The following is a 20,955-nucleotide window of genomic DNA, read 5'->3' as shown; positions in this document are numbered from 1 at the left end:
CTAACCCTCAGAGGATTGGATTATTTTATTTCCAGAGAATAATTATGGACTATTTTATCATTTGGACTTTTATCTCCTATCGTGTGGTATCTATATCAAACATCTGTGTAAATGATTCGTGTTAAGGCATAACAATAAATGTCCTTGGCCTGCCAATATAGTATTTCTAGCTACTCCAACCAATATCAATTTTTATGTAATATAAAACACTAAATGAATATAGTGGTTAGGTCTAATACATTATGAAGTCCCAAATGACAGGCTGACATTCACTCTCATTTCTCAGGAGATCTGGGTAGGAGGAGACCAAATTACATGTGTAACATTTTACCACCTGGGCCTAAAATTCAGGACTCGCCAGGGTCCACAGTCTGGCTTCTTACGACTTTTGCACTCTGTCTCCATTGCCGCCCTGGGGCGTCCCTAATGCCAACAAATCTGCTTGTCTGGCCTCCCCATTCTTCCTTCTCCAGTGTCCCCACCTCCCCCCCAAGTCTAGAAGACCCTGCCCCTCTCCCTTAGCCTGTAAGTCAAGAGAGCTGACAGTGGCCCCTTCCTTCTCTGAACCCCCTATTTATTGTCCTCTGGGGTGTTCAGAGGACATGGGCAGCAACCACGTCCCCAGAGTTAATGTTCCGCACTCAGGTACTGGCAGTGACCTGAGGTTCTCAAGATAACCTCACTTGGCTGTGAGCAACAAGAGGCTGCTCCACTCTGCCCACACCCCAAGTCCCATGTCAGCGTCCCCACGGATCAGGCACACATACAATGGGGAAAAATGGGTGCTGTGGCTGGTGGTAGTCACCAACTTGTTGACTCAAGATCTTTGCTTTCCTTCCCCCAAGTATGCAAGGGGCCACCATACAATCTGGTCCATATTCTAAGTGCTCGGATAACACAAAAGAGGAGCAGCATACGCGGTATATACCCCACCCCATCAATGGTGGCTCTCAGCTTGTACCCAGAAGGCAATCGCTAAATATTTGTTTTTGATAATGTTCACCAGTCAATGGAACAAAATTAAAACTGTCTTCCAGGAAACACAAGTGTGAAGAGTCCATGACAAGTTATAAAGGGAAATTTCACAAGAACCATACTTTTCCTCCATTCTTCTTGGCCAGCTATGTGGAGAACATTGTTAACCAACCAACTGCAAAGTGTTGGCAGGAAGTTAGCTTTGCTTATATTTTCATGAAATAAGTGACTTATCGAAAGCAAAACAAACCTATGCTTCCCAGAAGATTACAAAGGTGCTGAGGAAGAAACTATTCACCAATCCTAGTCTGGTTACAAAGCCTCAAACACATGGTATTTTCTCAGAAATCAGGTCTACTCCAGGATGGCTCAAAAGACCCAAGGTGGAAATATCCTGGGACTTTTTATTAACCTCAGAAACTTTGAGGAGGACAATGGAAAAAAGGCAATTTGGTCAACAGCCTCAGAACCTCCTTGGTCTAAAACCACCACCCAGATCGGAACGGCCTCACTCTTGTTGTATGCCCATGTGGGCCTCATTCTTGCTGTATGGTCGTCGGTCCTCAGAGACTGTGGGTATACTTCGGCTGCATCACAATCAGCTACAGGTTCCAAAGCCCCATCCCCGAGGACTGTCACTCAGGAGGACTACGCAGCTCAAGAAGGTTCCCAGCCACATGTGGGAATCACCGACACAGCAAACTCTCACCGTGCACACAGAGCGTGCACATTCCCTCACCCACACAGCTCAGTCTGTGTCCAGAAATCCCAGTGGTCCCCACGTAGGGAGAAGAAAAAAGCCAGGGGGAGTGGGATATAAAGTGAAAGGTGCTTAAGGCAGTCTCATCAGCATTGGCATTAACATGTAACCCCAAGATCCAGAATAAAACCAAGGTCAATATTTTCAGAAATTTAAGGAAGCAGAACAAATCACTAATCAAGCAAATCAAAGTTATTACTAATCACTTGAAAATGTCTTCTAAAGAAGATCCTCTCCACATCGAACTACTAACAGCATTAACAAGGCCTCAAGACATCAGCTAGTCAAGGCCCACGTCTATGGGGGTAATTTAGAAATTCACCACAGAGCAGGGCGCCTGGGTGGCTCAGTCGGTTGGGCGGCTGCCTTTGGCTCAGGTCATGATCCCAGGGTCCTGGGATCGAGCCCCACGTTGGGCTCCCTGCTCGGTGGAGAGTCTGCTTCTCCCTCTCCCTCTGCCTGCCTCTCTGCCTACTTGTGCTCTCTATCTCTCTGTCAAATAAATAAATAAATAAAATAAAATCTTAAAAAAAAAAAAAAGAAATTCACCACAGAGCAATATGGGCCTACTATCTTCTCAAACGCAGTCTATTCAGGATGCCTTACCAATCTTTAAAATGTCCAGATGATATATTTTGCTTAAAATGTGTATTTATTTTTATTTATATTCTTCCAAAAGCATAGAAAACTGCCACATACTGTACTTTAGCTTCCTTGAGAAAATGTCAAGTTTGAGAGTTTTCTGTAACTATTCATTTCAACTATTAGAGACTGGCTTTTCCTACTTTTTTGGAAGTTTTGTCTTTTTTTCTAAGTGTCACGATGTATCTTTTACGATCGCTTTGACACATATGAAGCATAACTGATGATTTCAAGGAGAAATCAACCGAACCAGTACCTCCACCATAAAATGAAGTACCAAGGGGAAAAATGAGTAAGGCCATAGAAGATCTGAACTGAATTAACAAGCTTGATATAAAAAATGGCCATGCACTAGAGTCACAAAGCAACTGTCAACAAAGTCCAAAGAACTAACATTATATGGGTCATGTTCCTCTGGACACAGTGCAGCCACATTAGGAATCAACAATAAAAGAATATTTTTGTTGAAAAACCACGTGGCTCCTCCATCACATTATTCACGAGCACACAGCTAGGAAGGACATTCCTAGGACAGTAACTACCAGGAAACTCTTGAATATGGACTCTGTACCGTGTATCAGATGGCATTATCGTAGAAGTATTGTGTCTTCTTGTGCTAACAGTACTGGCAGGTAGGAAAAGGTCCCATCTAGCTCCAGCGCTCGTATATTTAGAAGTGAAGTGTCACGATGCGTACAACTTACTTTGGGAGGATTTCAACAAAAAAGACAGAGATAAAGAGGGGAGGGTGGGGACGGGACGAGAACGAATAGCCAATGTGGTAATTATTAGCAACTGGTAAATCTAGGGGAAAAACATGAGGGTATTAATCGTGCTACTCCTTCCGATTTTCAGTAGGTTTAAAATATTTCCAAGTACAGGGGCGCCTGGGTGGCTCAGTCGTTAAGCGTCTGCCTTCAGCTCAGGTCATGATCCCAGGGTCCTGGGATCGAGCCCCGCATCGGGCTCCCTGCTCCGCGGGAAGCCTGCTTCTCCCTCTCCCACTCCCCCTGCTTGTGTTCCCTCTCTCTCACTGTGTCTCTCTCTGTCAAATAAATAAAATCTTCAAAAAAAAATAAATAAAATATTGCAAAGTACAAAGTTGGGGGAGAAAAACCCAAATTCCCGAGTTTGGAATTTGTACTTCTTTTTAAAATAAAGATTTTATTTATTTATTTGAGAGAGAGAGAGCGTGCGCAGGGGAGGAGAAGGAGAGGAGGCAGAAAGGGAGGGGAAAGATGAGCAGACTCTGAGCTGAGCACTGAGCCCGACACAGGGCTCCATCCCACGACGCTGAGATCACGATCTGAGCTAAAACCAAGAGACTAGCTGCTCAAGGGACTGAGCGACCCAGGCGCTCCTGGAATTTGTACTTCTAATTTGAAAACGATACAGAAGTGAGTTCCATAACCATGGAATGTAGCTAAGGCGGTGCTTGATGTTGCACGACTTAAAGCCCACACCACCAATCAAGAAAGATAGGAACAGGGCGCCTGGGTGGCTCAGTTGGTTAAGCGACTGCCTTCGGCTCAGGTCACGATCCCGGGGTCCTGGGATCGAGTCCCACATGGGGCTCCCGGCTCGGCGGGGAGCCTGCTTCTCCCTCTGACCCTCTCCTCTCTCATGCTGTTTCTCTCTCACTTGCTCTCTAATAAATAAATAAATAAAATCTTAAAAAAAAAAATTAATTAAAAAAAAAAAAAAGAAAGATAGGAACACATGAAATGAGCAGATTTCCACTCAAGAAGTTAGGGGGAAAACAATGAAAACCCAAGAATGAAAATGTTGAGGAAGAAAGAAGGGAGGAAGAAAGAAAATAATTAAGATAGGAGCAGAAACAAGGAAACATTTGAGCAATAAAACCAAAAGCTGATTCTCTGAAAGTATTAGTAAAAGAGATCTCTAGCAATACTGGTAATTTTTTGAAAAGAGAAAAAAGCCCAAATAATGTTGAAAATGTAAATGAAAACATAATTATAAACACATCAAAGTCTTTAAGCCCTAAGAGAATTCTATTAACTTTATGTAAATAAAATTGAAAGTGGACCTTAGAAATCGTTATCATTCAAACAAACTCACGAAGAGACAAAAAACCAGGAGAAGCCTTTCATTTAGATGTATGTACATTCTGAAAAGGCAAGTATAGTCCAAAGTCTCCCTTCTCTCCCAAAAGACAAGTAGATAATCCCTATTTCATATAAACTTTCAGAGACTAGAAAGGAAGAGCTCCCCAACTTATTTTATGAAGTTAGGATAATCAGGAATCTACAATAAAAGGAAATTATGGATAAAAATTTATGATCAATTACATCCATAAAAAATTCTGAAAAGAACAGGCTGCGGGCTGTATCACTGCTGATTCACCTCTGATACTAAACCTGGGACAAACCTCCTCTGAGCGATACCTTAAATCCAGCTCTGATACACTTAACAGTAAAATGAAAAAAATAAAAACAAGCTTTTCTAATAAGATAGACACAGGACAAAATAAAAAGCCTGAAGGGCATGAGGACATTAAACTAGCTGACTTCCCTATCTGCGGCCTGTCATACTACCTGGAGCAGAAAATGACCATCTTGTCATGATTTGCTCTTCCAAAACACACATCGGCTACCTAATATTTAACAATCTTGTAAGTTGACTAAAATGGCAGGGCTTGCTTGACCACTCACGGGGGCCCTCCAGTGTGATACCGCAGACCAAACACATCCTACCCTGCTTCTTCTTGACGCTCCTCTAAAGTAACAGTAAAAGGAGTGGGGTTTGGGGGATTCACTCCCAATAACTAACAGAATGGAAGAGATGACAACATCTTGAAGCAAGATAAAAATGTCCAACTGACATAGCAGACCAAATTCTGCCAAGAGCAGAGGGGGTCCAGAAGCAGACAACTGCACGTGGAAGAACTACCGAAAGGCTCAGGAATCGGTGACCCCAGGTATCAATGAAAGAGAGTCAACAGATTCAGCTGAAAACAAGAAAACAAGTTTAAAACACCACACTGGAAATGGGGAATTACGTGAAAGTGCACGTTAACATTCCCCACGGGGCTCCTCCGCTGGAGGCCGGGAGGCTCGCAGCCAGGCTCACATCCTCCAGAAAGGAGCTGATAAGCAGTCATCAGTAATTTCATAACTCATAAGAGGAGACAGTCAAAAACCATGACATTTCAGACAATTGCAACAGAGACAAAAAGAAGAACACACACACAAAAAAGAATTTGAAAGAAAAACTGAGAAAACAGCACAAGAAGAAAACATCGGGGGGGGGGGAGAGAAAAACCCACACATTCTCAGTGAGAGAATAGAAGATATTACATAAAAGAACAGGATACTACTTTTAAAAGTTCTGAGAACAGAATAGAGCTAAGAGATGAAGTCTAACATTTGAATGAGTTCTAGAAAGTGAGAACAAAGAAGAAAGGGAAGAAAATCAAAGAATGTTAAAAATACTGTTCTAAAACGGAAGGACATGAGTTTCTAGATTGAAAAAGCCCAGCAAGTGTCCAGAACAAAAGATAAAAGTGACCCATTCGAAGGAACATCATTGTGAAATTTCACAGACTGCGACTGAAGAGAAAATTCTAAAAGCTTTCCAAAGAAAAAAACCAAAACCCAAACCAGATCACGTAAGGTGAAACCAGAATGGCTTCAGTGGTGATGATGGAAAAAGCTCTTTAAAATTCTGAGAAAATTATTAGTTACAACCCAGAATTCTATGCCATGGCAAGTCCATTAATTAGGAAGATAAAATAAAAATGTTTTCAGATATGAGAGCCTCAAAAAACATGAATTTTCCATGATGTCTTTAAAGGAAGCTCCTAGAGAATGTGTGCCATTAAACCATCCCCTTTGAGAGTTAAGATGCAAAAGAAGTAAGATTTCTCCAAGGAGTTAAAAATTTCTGCTAACCCATCTTCTGCATGCTGTTAAATCCACAGGGCAGCTGTCAATTTAAGAAACACAAAATGCTAAAGTGAAAATTTTATATGTGTGGCCAGACAACTGGTAAAAACTCATTAAGGAAGCAGTAGCATTTAAAACTTAGGCATTTCATATGAGGTTTCATTAAGACCAGCTTTTAAACTTTGGTATTCAGGAAAATGTTCGGTTTCACTAAGAAATGCACACACCTTGATAAACTTGGGTCATTCACGGCAAAACTGGGATCAACCATGTGTATCACAAAAAACTCTACTGGCTAAGCACCGTCAGGCTGATGAAAACATTTACATCCTACTGTTAAGAGCTCACTGTTGACTTCACCTGTAAGGAGTTAGACTAACAGGGAAACTTGTTACACATGGAAAAGCTATACTGTATATAAAACTTGCTTATTGTTTCATAAATTATAGTCCCGTTTATTTATTTTCCACTAATCAACCCTATTTTAGAGTTGTTTTAGAGTGATTACCTAAGAAAAGTTAAATGTGAGATAAAGCTCTTTTATTTTCACCCAAAAGCTTCACTCCTGATACCAGCATTTTTCAACTGCTGATGTAGTTTTGGCCCTAACTTCCATCACAACAAAATCACAAGTCTTTGATTCATTGAGAGTGTTATAATCATCTAAAAGTTCTCCAAACACCCCTCAAAATCAACACCACTATTTTGTTCTTATATTGGTTTTCATATTACACTCTACCATGTCCAGAATAACTGGCCCCAAAAACCTTACCAGAAGTTAAGGTTGTAGTGTCCGAACGATTAATAAAAAAAAACTCATGAAAAAACCAGCTTAAAACCATGCTTTTAGAAGAACACTTTAAGTCTAAATTAACATTCATTATAAGAAATGTAAATAACCCAGGAAAGGGCTTTTCTAAAGCACAGCGACACTTAACTACCTTTTCTGTGTCATTTGCTTTGTATACAGTGTTCGTGAACACACACACTCTGACAGCTTGAATCCCATGTCCTGCTTCTTTTCACATGAGCCCTGTATCCGTTTACCACTTCCTATCAACAAGGGAAGACTCCTATGCAAATCAAATATCTACTTAAAACAATGCTGTCTAAAACAGGAGTGTTATAGATGAGGCATTAGCTTAGACCCAGCCCAGCAGCTATTCCCAGAGTAAGCAAGGCAAAGGGTAATGAGTAATTTCACCAAATACAAGAACCCTACCCACTTTCTGCATCTTATACTCATGCGGTAAGGAATCCGATTTGTTACTTCCCACTCTCACCAATGACTTTTCCTGGTCCCCTTTTGTTCTGGAGCATCCACAGTACTTATCGCCACCTGCCCATCCCCCATTAACCCCATGCCAGAAAGAAAAAGCATATACGCACCTTAAAATCTGTATTATTGATATATTCAAATACCAAAGCTGGGGTCTTTGACTGCAAGAGAGAATAGTAATGCCTTGTAAGTATTCAAACAATAAACGTGCTTTGTTTCTGTTGTACCGATCCATCCCCAAATCCCACTTAAATGAAAACGGGATTCACTCATCAGGGAGAGCCTATTAAGAAAGTATTCTCTTGAGACTATGAGTCTGGAATTTGCTTCGAAGTAAGTGGGGATGGTGGGTGGTAGGAAAGTGGGTGGCAGGGGGATGAAACAAAGTTGGCCACGAGGTTGCGGCACTGCTAAAGTTGAGTGATGTGTCCAGGGAGGTTCATTATCTTATTCACTTTACTTTTGTAAATAGTTGACATTTTTCATAAGGTTCTTCTTCTTCTTTTTTTTTTTTTTAAAGGAGATGTATTCTCTGACCAACCTGTCAGTGGGCCTGGCACATTATGTGAAGAATTATACTCTGCAGTGTTCCAGTCTGCCAACCACAAAAGTAGTGACATGTTTTCATCTTGGTTTAGCGAGCCAGATGCATTTTACAGAATTATCATACGTCTTGGGAATCTATCATAGGCCTTTTCAGGATCCAAAAGGAAAATATCTATGATTATCAGGAGGCTATAATGTGAAATTACTGCCTTGGCTAGAGACCACTAGAGAATGTCTCAATTTACAAGGTAGATGTGTCTCCCCCCCAACCCCCAAAATCATACTCATTTAATGCAATGAGTACCAAATGTCTAATATTTCCTTGTATAAATTTTTCAAACGTCAGATTTACTTAAGTAAGGTAAAATAATGCTCATTAGCAGTAATAAGCTTTCAAAATTAAGAGAAAAGCAGGGGCTTAAAGGGTTATAGAAAGAAAATCACCTTGGAAATCTTTATGGCTGGGAAGTTTTGCTCAAGGAAGCAGGTGAAAGTTACCTAGGAAACAGGGTACAGTACGTGCACACGGGGCTTTGTCAGAACGAGCAGCAGTCCCAGCAGCGCTGGTCAAAGGGTTCCTCACTAGCCTGAAGGGACGGGGCTTCGTCAAGACCACCAGATCTCTCTACTGCCTGGGAGTGAGCCCATCTCCCTACAAGTTAGAGGAGGAGGGCTCGCCCCTTGGTTTGCATCCAATTTTAATTTACTTGTGTTCCATTTTATATAGAACACACACATGCCTTAAGCAACACATTACAGTATCAGTAAGACAAGTATCACTAAGTTCTATTAACTTAAAAAAAAAAAAAAAGCCAAAATGCAGAGGCCGCTGCTACACCAGTAATATGTGCTGGCTCACACTGCAGGTCGTTTTCACAGATGATGGAGTCCGGAGTTAGTCATTCTAAAATCAATCTGAGCTCCTCAGGCGGGATATATTTTTAATGCCAATTAGCTAGAATCTAGCATACAACCATTGTTCTCAGTCTTTTTTAGGGTCCCAAAGGCAAAATTGTCCTTATTCTTCAGCTTAATGATCCTGTGTAATCTTGAGCACATTACTGAACCTCCCTAGCCTTCAGCTGTCCTATCTGTACAATGTAACAATGTGGCCAGTAACAGCACCTACTCCAGTGGATTGCTGAGGACTGTGCGAGGTCCAGAACAGTGCCGGCACAGAGTAAGAGGTCAATCCATGTTCGCTAGCACATTGTTTCTTTATGATGTCTTCAGCAGAAGACCTACCTCTTACACGAAACACTGGCATGGGAAGATAGGAAAATAGGTGAGGTAGAACAGAGGAAGAACAGAAATGGGATGGGAGGTGGTACATAAAAACTGTAACTAATCATAAACTTAAGTTTACTCCCCAAGAAGAGAAAACAAAATTAAAGAGCACATCTAAAATGGCTACAAAGTAAGCATTTTTAACAAAAATAGTTTAGTTGTATCAGCATATACAATGTGAGCCCCTGGGATAGACAGTGAATTAAGGCCTAGGATGAGAAACAGCAAGATGCCGTCCTCAACGAGTCTGTGGGCTGTGATCTCTATGCCAGGTGTCCACGTGGAGATATTCGGTGTTTCCTTCTGTAAGCCCAGACTTTCAGATGTCAGGCTTACTTAAGTGAAGCAAAATAAGGCTAATTGGTGGGAATAAGCTTTCAAAACTGGAAGAAAAGTAAGGGCTTAAAGAAGACATTCAGCGAACATTTGTGGGCTGAATCAGAACAAGGTAATAAACTTGGGATAGGGATTTTTCTATACACATTTTTAGGTTCCATAAAAGTGGTGGTGGCTACTTCATCTTTGGGCCACCATGATTTTTTTCTAGTTTTCAAAACTACTCAGTAGTAAAGATGAACACAGTCATTCCCACTATGTAATGTTTCTCCTTATTTTGACATTCTGTGTCACACACACAGGCACGCACGCCCTCACTTTCTCCTTCTCCCCCAACCGTCAGGCACCTACCACAGGGTCCTTCACAGTGTCGATCAGCTTAATGATATTTGTTCCACCACGAAGGTTCTCCAGAATCTTAACCTCTCGTTTTATCTTCTTTTTCTTCACTGGCTTAAATACACAAGAGTAATCAGAAGTGAGATTCCTTTTGAAGTTAATAAATAAAACCTTACAACGATGTCAGCTAATCGAGTGGCTATTGCGCTATCTTGTACACATGTCAAGAGAGTGTGTCTAAATTAGAAAAAAGAAATCAAGATAAAAGTGGGGCCTGCCCTTGAGAACGTTTAAGATTAAGTTAAATACACACTCATATAGCATATGTGTCAGATCTTTAGGTAGTTACATTTAGGGCACTTACAAATTTTGAACACCCATGTCATACTTTAAAAATAAAATGCTTTCTAGATAACTGCCAAATGGAATGCGCGTTATAGCTCTGAACAGCTGTATTATCATGCACTTGCAAACGGAAAAAAATGAAACAAAATGGTGAGACACCTGCTCTTCCAATGAGTTACATGTAATTTTGTCTTCCAGGAGCGAAGACCAGTTCACTGACATCAAGTTACAAACTTGTTTCCCAGCTGCTGGCTCCCATTTCCTGTTGCCACTCCCATTTCCTCAACATCTAGAATCTGAAATCAGCCCAGAGCCACTAAAACTACCCAACACATACCACTCCTAAAGAAAGAGATGATGGATCAGCAAAGGAGAAAACGGATCTCTGATCCAGTACTGACTGGAAACCTCTGCTACTTGCTAACCTGTCCATCTGCTGGATAGAAAAATTAAAGATTGCAATCAGAAATACTAGCATTACACGTGTTATTTCTTGTCTTAAAGAATTTGAAGAATGTAAGTAGTTCTGGAACAAGAGACACATCACAATCAATTACATTTTATTAAAGTACTTAGAACACTTGACTGGCATGTAGTAAGCACTCAATAAATGGGAACTTTATTATTTTCTCGTTTTTAGTTAGTGACAAACCACACAATTCCTAGGTAGTGGACTCAGCCTAGTTGAACCCTTTGCCCAAGGTCCCACAGCTGACAGTGAAGGGTGGGGGCAGGATTCCGATCTAGACAGTGACGCTGTAGGCCTCCCTCTTGGCCACGGTGCTCTCACTTCCCAAGTGTGGCTATGACAGAAAGCGGACTAAGGAAAAGGAGTATTCTTTCACCAAGACACTAGACACAGTTCTGCTAGCACAGGCAAAGAGCGTCCAATGGGTTTTCAACGAAATAAGATTTTAAAAGCCTGCGTGTGTGTGGTGGTGGGAGGGGAGAGATATATACATGCCAAAGACACCGTCACCTTTTGTTGGTCACTAAGCTACAGCTTTGAACACATAACAAAACAGAGGGAGATTATGAAACACAGAGCACCTGCATCACCTCTAACAGGGTGCTTGACTGACAGGCTGGAATCTAGCTGCATTCTTCCAAGCCAGCTGCCACACTCATGTCCACTCTGCTTTGTCAGGGTTCCCGGGAGAGTAGATCTGGCTACTGTCTCTCTCTCCCACTTCCACTTAGGAATCGTACTCATTCCCTTTTTCATAATTAGGGAGCTTAAGACTTCGGGGGAAATAAAGCACTCAAACATGAAGTACAACTTGATCAAAAAAACAGCCAGAGAAGGACACACTACAGAATAAGTAAGCTTCAAAAATGTCAATGTCAGGAAACAGAATGAACAACTGTTCGAGATTAAAAAGATATGACAACTGAATGTAACACATGACCTGGGATTTTCTTTTACTATAAAAACATTATATAGACAATTGGCAAATGAGAACAGGGGCCGTAGATTAGCTAACAGCATTGTACCAATGTTAGTTTCTGATTTTTGATCATGGCACTGTGGGGTTACATAAGAATTGTCCTTGTTTTTAGGAAATACTACAGTAAGGAGCACTGTGATTTACATAATTACATACGTTTATACACACATATACGTGTGTTTATATATGAGAGAGAGAAGGCATAAAGCAAATGTTAACATCTGAGAAATCTGGGTGAAAGATATATGGGGATTCTTGTAACCTTTAAGTCTAAAGTTATGTCAAAAAGTTAAAAGAAGAATAAAAGCTGGCTATTGTATCTATAAATTCAGCCAATGCTACCAGTATATTCAATGTAAGAAAATTCTAGAGTTGGAAAGCAGTTACAGATCTGTGAGAGTGGTCACAGAGGAAAAAATACACCAGAGCCAGAGATCTGTATACACCGAAAACCTTGCTCTCCCCCTAATGGTGAATTAGTACAGGGTTAACCCACTAAGTAAGTTGCCTTTACGACAACGCCCCGTATAAAGTCTTGCTTTGCCCTCTTGTTAGTCAGCAACAAGTCAGGCAGGCACACGGTTCCTGGACAATGCCACTGAGATTAAGGTATCTCTCATTACGTCCTCAGGTAATTTAGGGAGCAAGGGAGCGTATTTTGCTACCCAACTGTTACCTGTCCAACAACTTCCTCACCTAGAGACTGGGGACAGCAGGGCAATTCTCAAGTGGCACAATGGACTCACACAGCACCTGGAGTCCTCACATCCTGACAAAAGACCAAGAGATTATAAAAAAGAAAGTGACCTACAGCCCAGGATACTCCTCCAAAGCATGGACGTCTATTCTCTACAGGAACCAGACCACAGGGAACTCCCTTTAGCCTCAAGCTTATTCTTCCGAACCTGGGAGATGCTCTAGAAGCTAAAAAACCAATGAGCTCCCTGGGAATGAAAGTGATCATTTTAATGCTGTAAACAGAATTAAGAGAAAAGGTTAGAATTCATAAAGGAAGACCCTTCACATCCTATGGAAAACAGATCAAGGATTTTATGAAAATAAGAATGCTTTGAGCCTGTAGCCCAGCGTTTGCATTCATCCACCTGCAGCTACACAGAGAAAATACACACTTCCATCATAGTCTCATCATTTCATCCTGCTACACAAAGTCTCTCCCAGTTAAGGTTCATTTATTTCAATTCAGAGAATATCTGTTTAAAAGATTCAAAATGGCGGCGCCTGGGTGGCTCAGTCGTTAAGCGTCTGCCTTCCGCTCAGGTCATGATCCCAGGGTCCTGGGATCGAGCCCCGCATCGGGCTCCCTGCTCCGCGGGAGGCCTGCTTCTCCCTCTCCCACTCCCCCTGCTTGTGTTCCCTCTCTCGCTGTGTCTCTCTCTGTCAAATAAACAAATAAAATCTTTAAAAAAAAAAAAAAAAAGATTCAAAATGAGTCAGTTCAGCTGTTTCCCAATATTCTTTTCTACTCAAAGTCTAGTAGAGCAAAATGGCAAAACGCTAAAGAAAAGAAAGAAATTAAAGTATTAAATCAAGTTTCAGTAATAAATGAATTCTGGCACACACCTAGAGAGAATGTTTAAAAGGAAAAAACTCAATTTGAAATTTTCTGTGCATGAGCTTAGGAGAGGAAGGAAAGGGAGGGAGAGAAGGAAAAAACAAGAAAGAGGGAAAGAGAAAGAAAGGAAAAGTGAACAGGTGGAAGGAAGGAACTTTCCCAAAGGTTTCAGCCCACATGGTGGAGAGTCCCAGCTATTCAGGACAACCTTGTTCAACATAATCCAAGAGTTAAGATACTACTTCTCTCTCCCTATTGACTAACATTGAAAACTTAAAAGAGAAACTTAATGATGGGCTGCTTAGTTAATGAAGTCAGTGATCGGTCCTATTTACTTAAGGCTGATTTTTAAGAAGCCAGATCTGAGAATGATTTCAACTACTAGCATTTGATTGTGATTGAATTTGTGAACTAACATATACAAAGGGCATAAGAATTAGGACCTCAATAAGTCCCAGCAAATGTTAACAGGCAAAGTCCCATTTTCATTTCTTTCTAAGCACAACTGAATTAATAAATTCAAGACAGGCAGGAGGGTGGCGTAGAACTTCCAAATCTGGAATCACTTTTATTCCAGTGCACGGTGACAACAGAGAGATTAGTTTCGTGACCTGCAGTAAACAATCACAATGAACACTGGTTGCCAGGGATGAAGGACAGAGTAAGGAAGAAAAGTTCAGCCTCGATGACAGCATTTATTTTACTACCTTGGGAGCATCTCTCAAATCCACTGCAACTGACCCAAATATAAACATTACCTTAGCAATATTAATTGTTCACAGCAACTCTTCCCTTAATCTTTAAAGTCCCATCTTTCCAGTTACGTTATCGACTCCTTGAGACTGTTTATTGTCAGGGGGGTGGGTGTGTTTTAATTTAAAAAAGCAAGGCATACAGCAGGCCTTTTGAATCTCATCAAGAGAGTGGTACAGTCCTTTCTACTACCGGTTTTGCCCTCTGAAATCATTCACATGGCCCAACTGAAATATTGTTATTAGAACCATACCTTATTGCTTTCTAAGTGCCAGGCACTGTTTTAAGCACATTTAATCCACTTTTAATAGTATTTTAAGAGTTACTATTGGTGCACTTTTACATGAGGACGCTGAGGCAGAGTTTAAATAACTGCTCAAGGTCACAGAGCTGCAGAGTGTTGGGAATGCCCATCTGATCGCAGGCAGTCTACTTCCAGGGCCACTTTCTGGAAAGGAGCCCTGGGTAGATGACTCAAACACTGTCATCTACCTCCCCATCTCTCCAGATCTCATTTAATTCTCCCAACAACCTGTAAGTTCCACAAGAAACATATATCCATTTTATTGATACGAAGAGTCAACTGGGTATAAATGAGGATGCTGGTTCTAGAACCCAAGTCCCCTGCCCTCCATTTACAGCACTTCTTTACACTATACTGCCCTCATCATGAGGGGGCAGATGCTCAAATCAGGCTCTAGAAACTATCTACAGCCACAATGTACACATGAAAATGGGTCCTCTATGTCAAGATAGTCTTTTTACAAATGGCTCACTCTCCAACCCTAATGTATTAGAGGGATAAAGCTGTTAGCACCCAAATTTGGCAAGTCATCATGATGAGGGAACTGTATGGGTTAAAAAAGTATAAACACACTGGTTACTGTGGCCTCAAACCAAGAGAGCAAAATAACATTTCACTTATGCATTCACCACGCTGCTGCAGACCCAAACCAGAGAGCCCCTGGCTGGGTCCCTACAGTTCTCTGGGTATTCATCTGTTCCGCACTCCATCTAGTACCTGTCCAAGTCAAGCATTGCCTTCCAGAAGAATCCCCATCCCCAAAACCACTAGAAACAAATTCATTTGACTTCTAGTGAGTGTTTATCCATCTTTCCAGTACAGTTCAACACCTCAAGAAGCCAAATACCCAGCAAATGTCCAAACTGCTTCTCACATCTACAAGATCCATGATAGGGGCAGAGGACCAGGACCCTAGTGCTTCCACCCCCTAACCATGTGACTCTGAGCAAACTGCATGCTCTGGGTCTCAGTTTATCTGTAAAAAGGGTTTGGGTTTTAAGGTTTCTCTGCTCCCTTACTTCATGATTCTGTTCACTCTGTTTCTCTCTCAAGCTCAGACCCTACAACCACAATATTGGAAACAGCAATGACTAAGGCGCCTGGGTGGCTCAGTTGGTTGGGTATCTGACTCTAGGTTTCAGTTCAGGTCATGATCTCAGGGTCGTTGAGATGGAGCTCCACATCAGGTTCTGCACTCAGTGAGGAGTCTGCTTGATATTATCTCTCCCTCTGCCCCTCCCCACCCTGCTTGCACTTGCACACGCGCATGTGATCTCTCTCTCTTCTCTATCAAATAAAAGTTTTTTTAAAAAATATTTTATTTATTTATTTGACAGAGAGCAAGCACAAGTAGGTGGAGCAGCAGGGAGAGGGAGAAGCAGTCTCCTCGCTGAGGGGGGAGCCTGATGCGGGGCCCGATCCCAGGACCCTGGGATCATGACCTGAGCCGAAGGCAGATGCCTAACAACTGAGCCATCCAGGCGCCCCAAATAAATAAAATCTTAAAAGAAAAAAGAAACAACACTGACTAGTTCACACATAATTTTAAAATTTATACTATTTTTGATGTTAGTAACGCTTTCATAATACCATTTTAACTACTTTTACACCATAAGACATTTGTGGGAACTAAAAAAAAAAAAAAAATCACAAAAACTTCAGATAAATTAATACTAATGTCTTGCTTCAGGAAGATGATGTCTTGGTACATTTGCCTAACAAAGTACCTGGAGGGGAAAAAAACTACCACCGGAGAAAGCAGAAATAAAGGAGAAAGCCCTGCACCAGCATGAGCGAACATCACTTTGACACAACCTAGAAGTCGCCTGCTCACTCTGAAGTAACCCCACAAGACGGGTCACTGGCAGGCCTCCCATCCTTCTTTTAACACCACCTCCTCACCGCACATTTTAGAAACATCCACAAATATGCTAAGCCCACTTAAAAAGTAACTTGTATTACCACCATTCCTTGTTTTAATCTTGAGAACTGACCTCCGGGGGAAAAATGGATTTGCCCAACTCTTTATGAAATAAGACTATCAACAGACTACCAACTCATTCTCTTATATGAGAATTTCCAAGTCAGGGCAGCATGGGTCCAAAACACTGTACACATTTAAAAACAGTATTGCTCTTAATTCTATTTAGGAAATAGTAGTTTTCACTTGAAGGATCCCAAGAAGAGCTGAAATCCACACATAGGTGGTGCCCACAAAATGCTACAAGTTGTCCGAAATGGCCAAATGCTTTTATTTCTATGTATACCTTCCTAAGAGGTACTACAAAGGAACTGAGCAATGGATTGTTCGGAATCAAAAGATGAAACTTTCAGCACTAAAGTGGATTTCTGCCCTCCTGTTAACCCTTCCCATCAACCCTCTCTCTTTTTTTTCTCCTCAAAACAATTTTGGCCAAAAAAGATATAACCTTCCTATTGACTGGAACATTTTAAAAATTTCAACTTCAGAATTTCACTTCAAAATAGACAGTAAAATTTTGCTCACCAACTTCTAAATTCCTAAAACCTCTTAAGAGCTCCAATATGTTTTGACCAAAAAAAAAATACTAAAAAAAAAAAATCTATGGATACAAATTAAGTGATAGAATTCCTCTGTGGTCATTCACCATCTGACCATCCTCATATACTGGAAAGAACTGAAGGAAAATGTTATCGACCAAAAGGGAAGACAGCCCTGTCTTCAAGGAATATACCTTCTATCTCGGTCACTGTGTGTACATGAATACATAAGTTCCTTCCTGCCGTTGAAATACAGTAGGCCTTTTATGAAGAGGAAGTTTTTTCTAAATTCCTCTAAATTATGGGCAGCTGGTACTCTCTTAAGGACCTAATGTCCTATGACCAAACACCATAACAGCAGATATTAGTCATAACTTATCTGAATAGGGGTGCACAACTTGGGATCAAGACCCTGTCCTTTTTTAAAAACAAACAAACAATACTTTTAATCCAATTTAATGCAGCCTGTGAAAACGAGAAAACCACAATACCATTAGTAGATTCTTACCCCATCCTTCAGATAGAACAAAATCTGGATAGAAATGCCACAGGGCTTTGAAAAAAAAAAAAAAGAAGTGAGGGTGGTTTTCACCAGTGGCAACGAAGTTGGTTCAGGCTGTACCCTGAAAAGAACTTGTATGGAAAAGATACAAGAAACACTTCATTAACTAGAGCATCCAAGGGGCCTCCCAAGTCTTATTCCAGAACACGGGAACTTATCCTGAAGATCTTACAAACCCATGCTAAAATGAGGAAAGAGAGGAAGACGTAGGAAACAGTTCTGGCTAAGGGTCATTTCTACATAGTGGTATCAGGTAAGTTTTCCTGTGCCTAGGTTTCTTGTCTGTAAAAATAACCTTTAGCTTCCACGTTGGGTTCCCTAAACATATCCTGTGAATCTTTAGGGGGAAAACTATCCAGGAACGGATGCTATGAAGATCTCTAGAAGGAAGACTAAAGAGCAACTCGATGTTCTCTTGCATGAATGTGCTGTCACTTATATATATACCTAAAGGCCATTCCTCCAAAAAAGACACCACAGGAAGTTACACACGTATTCTAAAAATGTTGCTATTGCATAAAAGTTTAGTTATTTTTCTGAAATTGTTCTGGAGTCAGCAGTTCATTCTTCCAAATGCACAGCAGTGGAATATGGATATTCCTAAGTTCAATTTATGCCTTGCTCACTTCCTAGAAAGATTTTAAGCAGCTTACATTAAAAACATTTATGCTTATGTATAAAGGAAAAAATCATATGGCTTATCCAGGTGACTTCCCTGAAGGGAACATTTCTTTAAATATTTATGCTTGTAAAGAAAAAAAAAAAAAAAAAAGACGACCGTGTGACTTTTCAGGTCCAATTCACATTTGGGGAAGAGGAAAGTCAAACTCCACATCTTCAGTATCAATTCCTCACTTCTAACCCCCAGTGCCTCTGAGGGCACAGATAACTTTGCCTACTTCTGTCTACTGCAACTCTGCTTCTGCATCACTAGGCTCAGATGGTACTGAGTAACAGAGCTGATCACTTTTCTGAAAACTGATTTTCAGACAGCGTAAACCTGACCCCTCATACTAACCAGGGACACAGCTGCCCTAACTCTATCCTTAAGACACAAAAACAGCTTTCCAATTCCATATCCTTATTCACGGAGCTTCTCCAAAATGGCCACATTGGAAATCTTGTATATGCAAAAGTGCTTATATTAATCATTCTTTAGTCTTTTCGATATTTCACTGAATCACATGCACACACATTAAATGATCTGGCAACGATGACGACCCTTCACGGAGTCTAGAATTACCCTTTTTTTTTAGTACACCCTATAAAATATTATTAAAGCCATCCAACCAGCTACCTGAAGGAGAATTTAGCCAACTCTTCATGCTCATTAAGATCCTGTCTTCAGCAAAGAGACAACAAAATATCAAACTTAGCCCGACTAAACCAGACACAAAGACTGTTTGTTTCAACTATTAATTTTAGCGATTGTAAGCGTACTCTTCTACTGTTCCCAATTTCACTTTTACTATTTGATAAGCAACAATGAACCTTCTGGGCACTATTGGTTCACCATATCCAACCCCACCTGACACACTTTTACTGCCAAAGGAGACGAATCAACTGATCATCCACTGAGGTGTTTCTACCCAAGCTTCAAACTCATCATTGGAGCTGCCCTAATTTCTTCCAACTTTCTTTCTGGAATCATTTTAAGCACCAAGGGTAACAAACTCCGTGCTCAAGGAGCCCTTGAATTGATGGGATCTTCACTGGAAAAACTTTTCTTTCATATGAATCCCTATTTCTTTTTGTAACAAATGGACCCCTTTGGAATTTTCACTTTGGGAGCCCACAATGACATTTCAAGACAAGTACGTTCCTCAATGATCATGCTTTGATTTCAAACAGGTCTACATACTTTCTTCAAAGGAAGAAGGAAAACAGGTGGGAGGAGTAGCAAAGGGACATCAGACAGAAGATGTGTGAAACGAGAGCTTGCACTGCTCATTCTACAATGTGGCTCAAGTTTACCTCGGGACCCATGCACAAGATTTTTAATGCCACTCATAAGGCACTCACCTTGAGAATTTTTACAACCACTCTCTCATTGTTGGTGATGTTAATGGCCTCAAATACTTCACTATACTTTCCCCGACCAAGTTTTCGAACCAGCTGGTAATCATCTTGATTACTGTGAAAGGCAAGAGTGACACATAAATGCCAGGACTTGGGATTAACCAAGCCTATGCCCACTCTACACCCCCATCCAGTCACTTCCATTAATCAAGCATTGGAAACGTCTATACGTCAGGACACAACTCATTCCCTAAATGAAAGCCACAACATAAACTTGGCTCCTTTCACTCTGCTCACAGCTCCTAACCTAATTGGTCAATCACAACTTGGGGAGCAGAGGCAGGAAGGCACGGCTCTGAGCCAATCTAGAAGGGTGAGCAAAGCATCCATCCTGGAGGCTCAGAGGGTGCCCCACTGCCTGGGGCTCCACAGCAACTGCCTTACACCTCACACCCCAAAGGTAGACAGCGCCTGCTTTGAGAATGTGGATGTCTTTAAGAGATTTCCTCCCACCCAGCCTCATTTCAAAAACTAAAAAGACAGAGAATTTTAATAGCTCCAGAGGACAGCTGCTGACTGCCCACCCCAAATAGAAACCCAGAAGTGTAAGGAGGAAGGGCTGCTCTCATTTTCATTAAGCTCCGGTCCCTGGACCCTACACTTCTCAGTAAGAAAGCATTCTTTGGCGTAAGGGGGAGAGAGGGGTGCGCAAGACGGGGAGAAGGGGGGACAAGGAGACGAGGACATGTGCGGCGGCGGGGGGGGGGGGAGGGGGCTCTGCCTCCCCCACCCCAGACCCGAGAAAGCGCCGGCCAGCGGCGGGGCTGCTGGGGAGGCAGACCGCGCGGGGTGGGGGCCAGTGCGGTTTGCGCCGGGGGGCGGCCGGGCGGGGTGGGGGCGGCGGCTTTACCCCCAGCTCGGAACGTGAGCCTCATAGTCCCAGTACTCGCGGCTCCTCAGGCTGTTCACCTCGGCGTAGACCCGGGCCCTGCTGCCCGCGGCCGGGCCGGGCATGGCGGGCGGGACCGGGGGGCGCCGCGGGGCGCAGAGGGCGGCGGCGCGGCGAGGGGCGCGGGGCGGCGGATGGAGGAGGCGGCGGGCCGCGGGGCGCCGGAGGAGGAGGAGGAGCGCGGCGGCGGGGGGCCACGCCAGGCCGGGCCCGCGGGGGCGGGCGGGCTGGGGGCGCGGGGGGCGCCGGCCGAGCCGGCCGGGCCCTGGAGCGGCCGGCGGGGCGGCGAGGCGGGCGGCGCTCGCGCTCCGCGTCGGCCTCCGCTCGGCTCGCGGCCCCGAGGCGACGGCTGCGGCGGCGGCTGCGGCGGCGGCACCAGCAGCGGCGGCCGCCGGCCGGGAAAGGGGCAGCGG

The 20,955-nt window shown here is 42.5% G+C and overlaps 1 protein-coding gene across 7 annotated transcripts in view; it reads right to left on the bottom strand.

Moving 5' to 3' along the window:
• CSNK2A2 (casein kinase 2 alpha 2) overlaps positions 1-20,731 on the bottom strand; it is a 40,972-nt gene extending 20,241 nt beyond the window's left edge. For 5 of the 7 annotated variants that reach the window (XR_010408210.1, XR_010408211.1, XM_064581256.1 and 2 more), the window contains exons 1-5: positions 20,504-20,731; positions 19,597-19,708; positions 10,752-10,850; positions 10,082-10,183; positions 7,672-7,722 (exon numbers count right to left, since the gene is read on the bottom strand). Coding sequence is in view for 4 of the 7 variants with exons in the window: in XM_064581256.1 (XP_064437326.1) it covers positions 7,672-7,722; positions 10,082-10,183; positions 10,752-10,850; positions 19,597-19,708; positions 20,504-20,607 (468 nt within the window). In the remaining 3 variants the exon portion in view is untranslated. The remainder of the gene's footprint in view (positions 1-7,671; positions 7,723-10,081; positions 10,184-10,751; positions 10,851-19,596; positions 19,709-20,503) is intronic. The other 2 variants (XR_010408212.1, XM_045891024.3) reach the window with 2 other exon arrangements.
• Positions 20,732-20,955: the final 224 nt, after the last annotated feature.

The sequence above is a fragment of the Mirounga angustirostris genome, unplaced genomic scaffold (genome assembly GCF_029215605.1).
Source record: "Mirounga angustirostris isolate CCGP_5_RB_7025 unplaced genomic scaffold, mMirAng1.0.hap1 SCAF_16, whole genome shotgun sequence".
NCBI classification, from domain to species: Eukaryota; Metazoa; Chordata; class Mammalia; order Carnivora; family Phocidae; genus Mirounga; species Mirounga angustirostris.
Note: the sequence above shows the minus strand (reverse complement) of the source record. Positions and strands in the feature narration are given on the sequence as shown.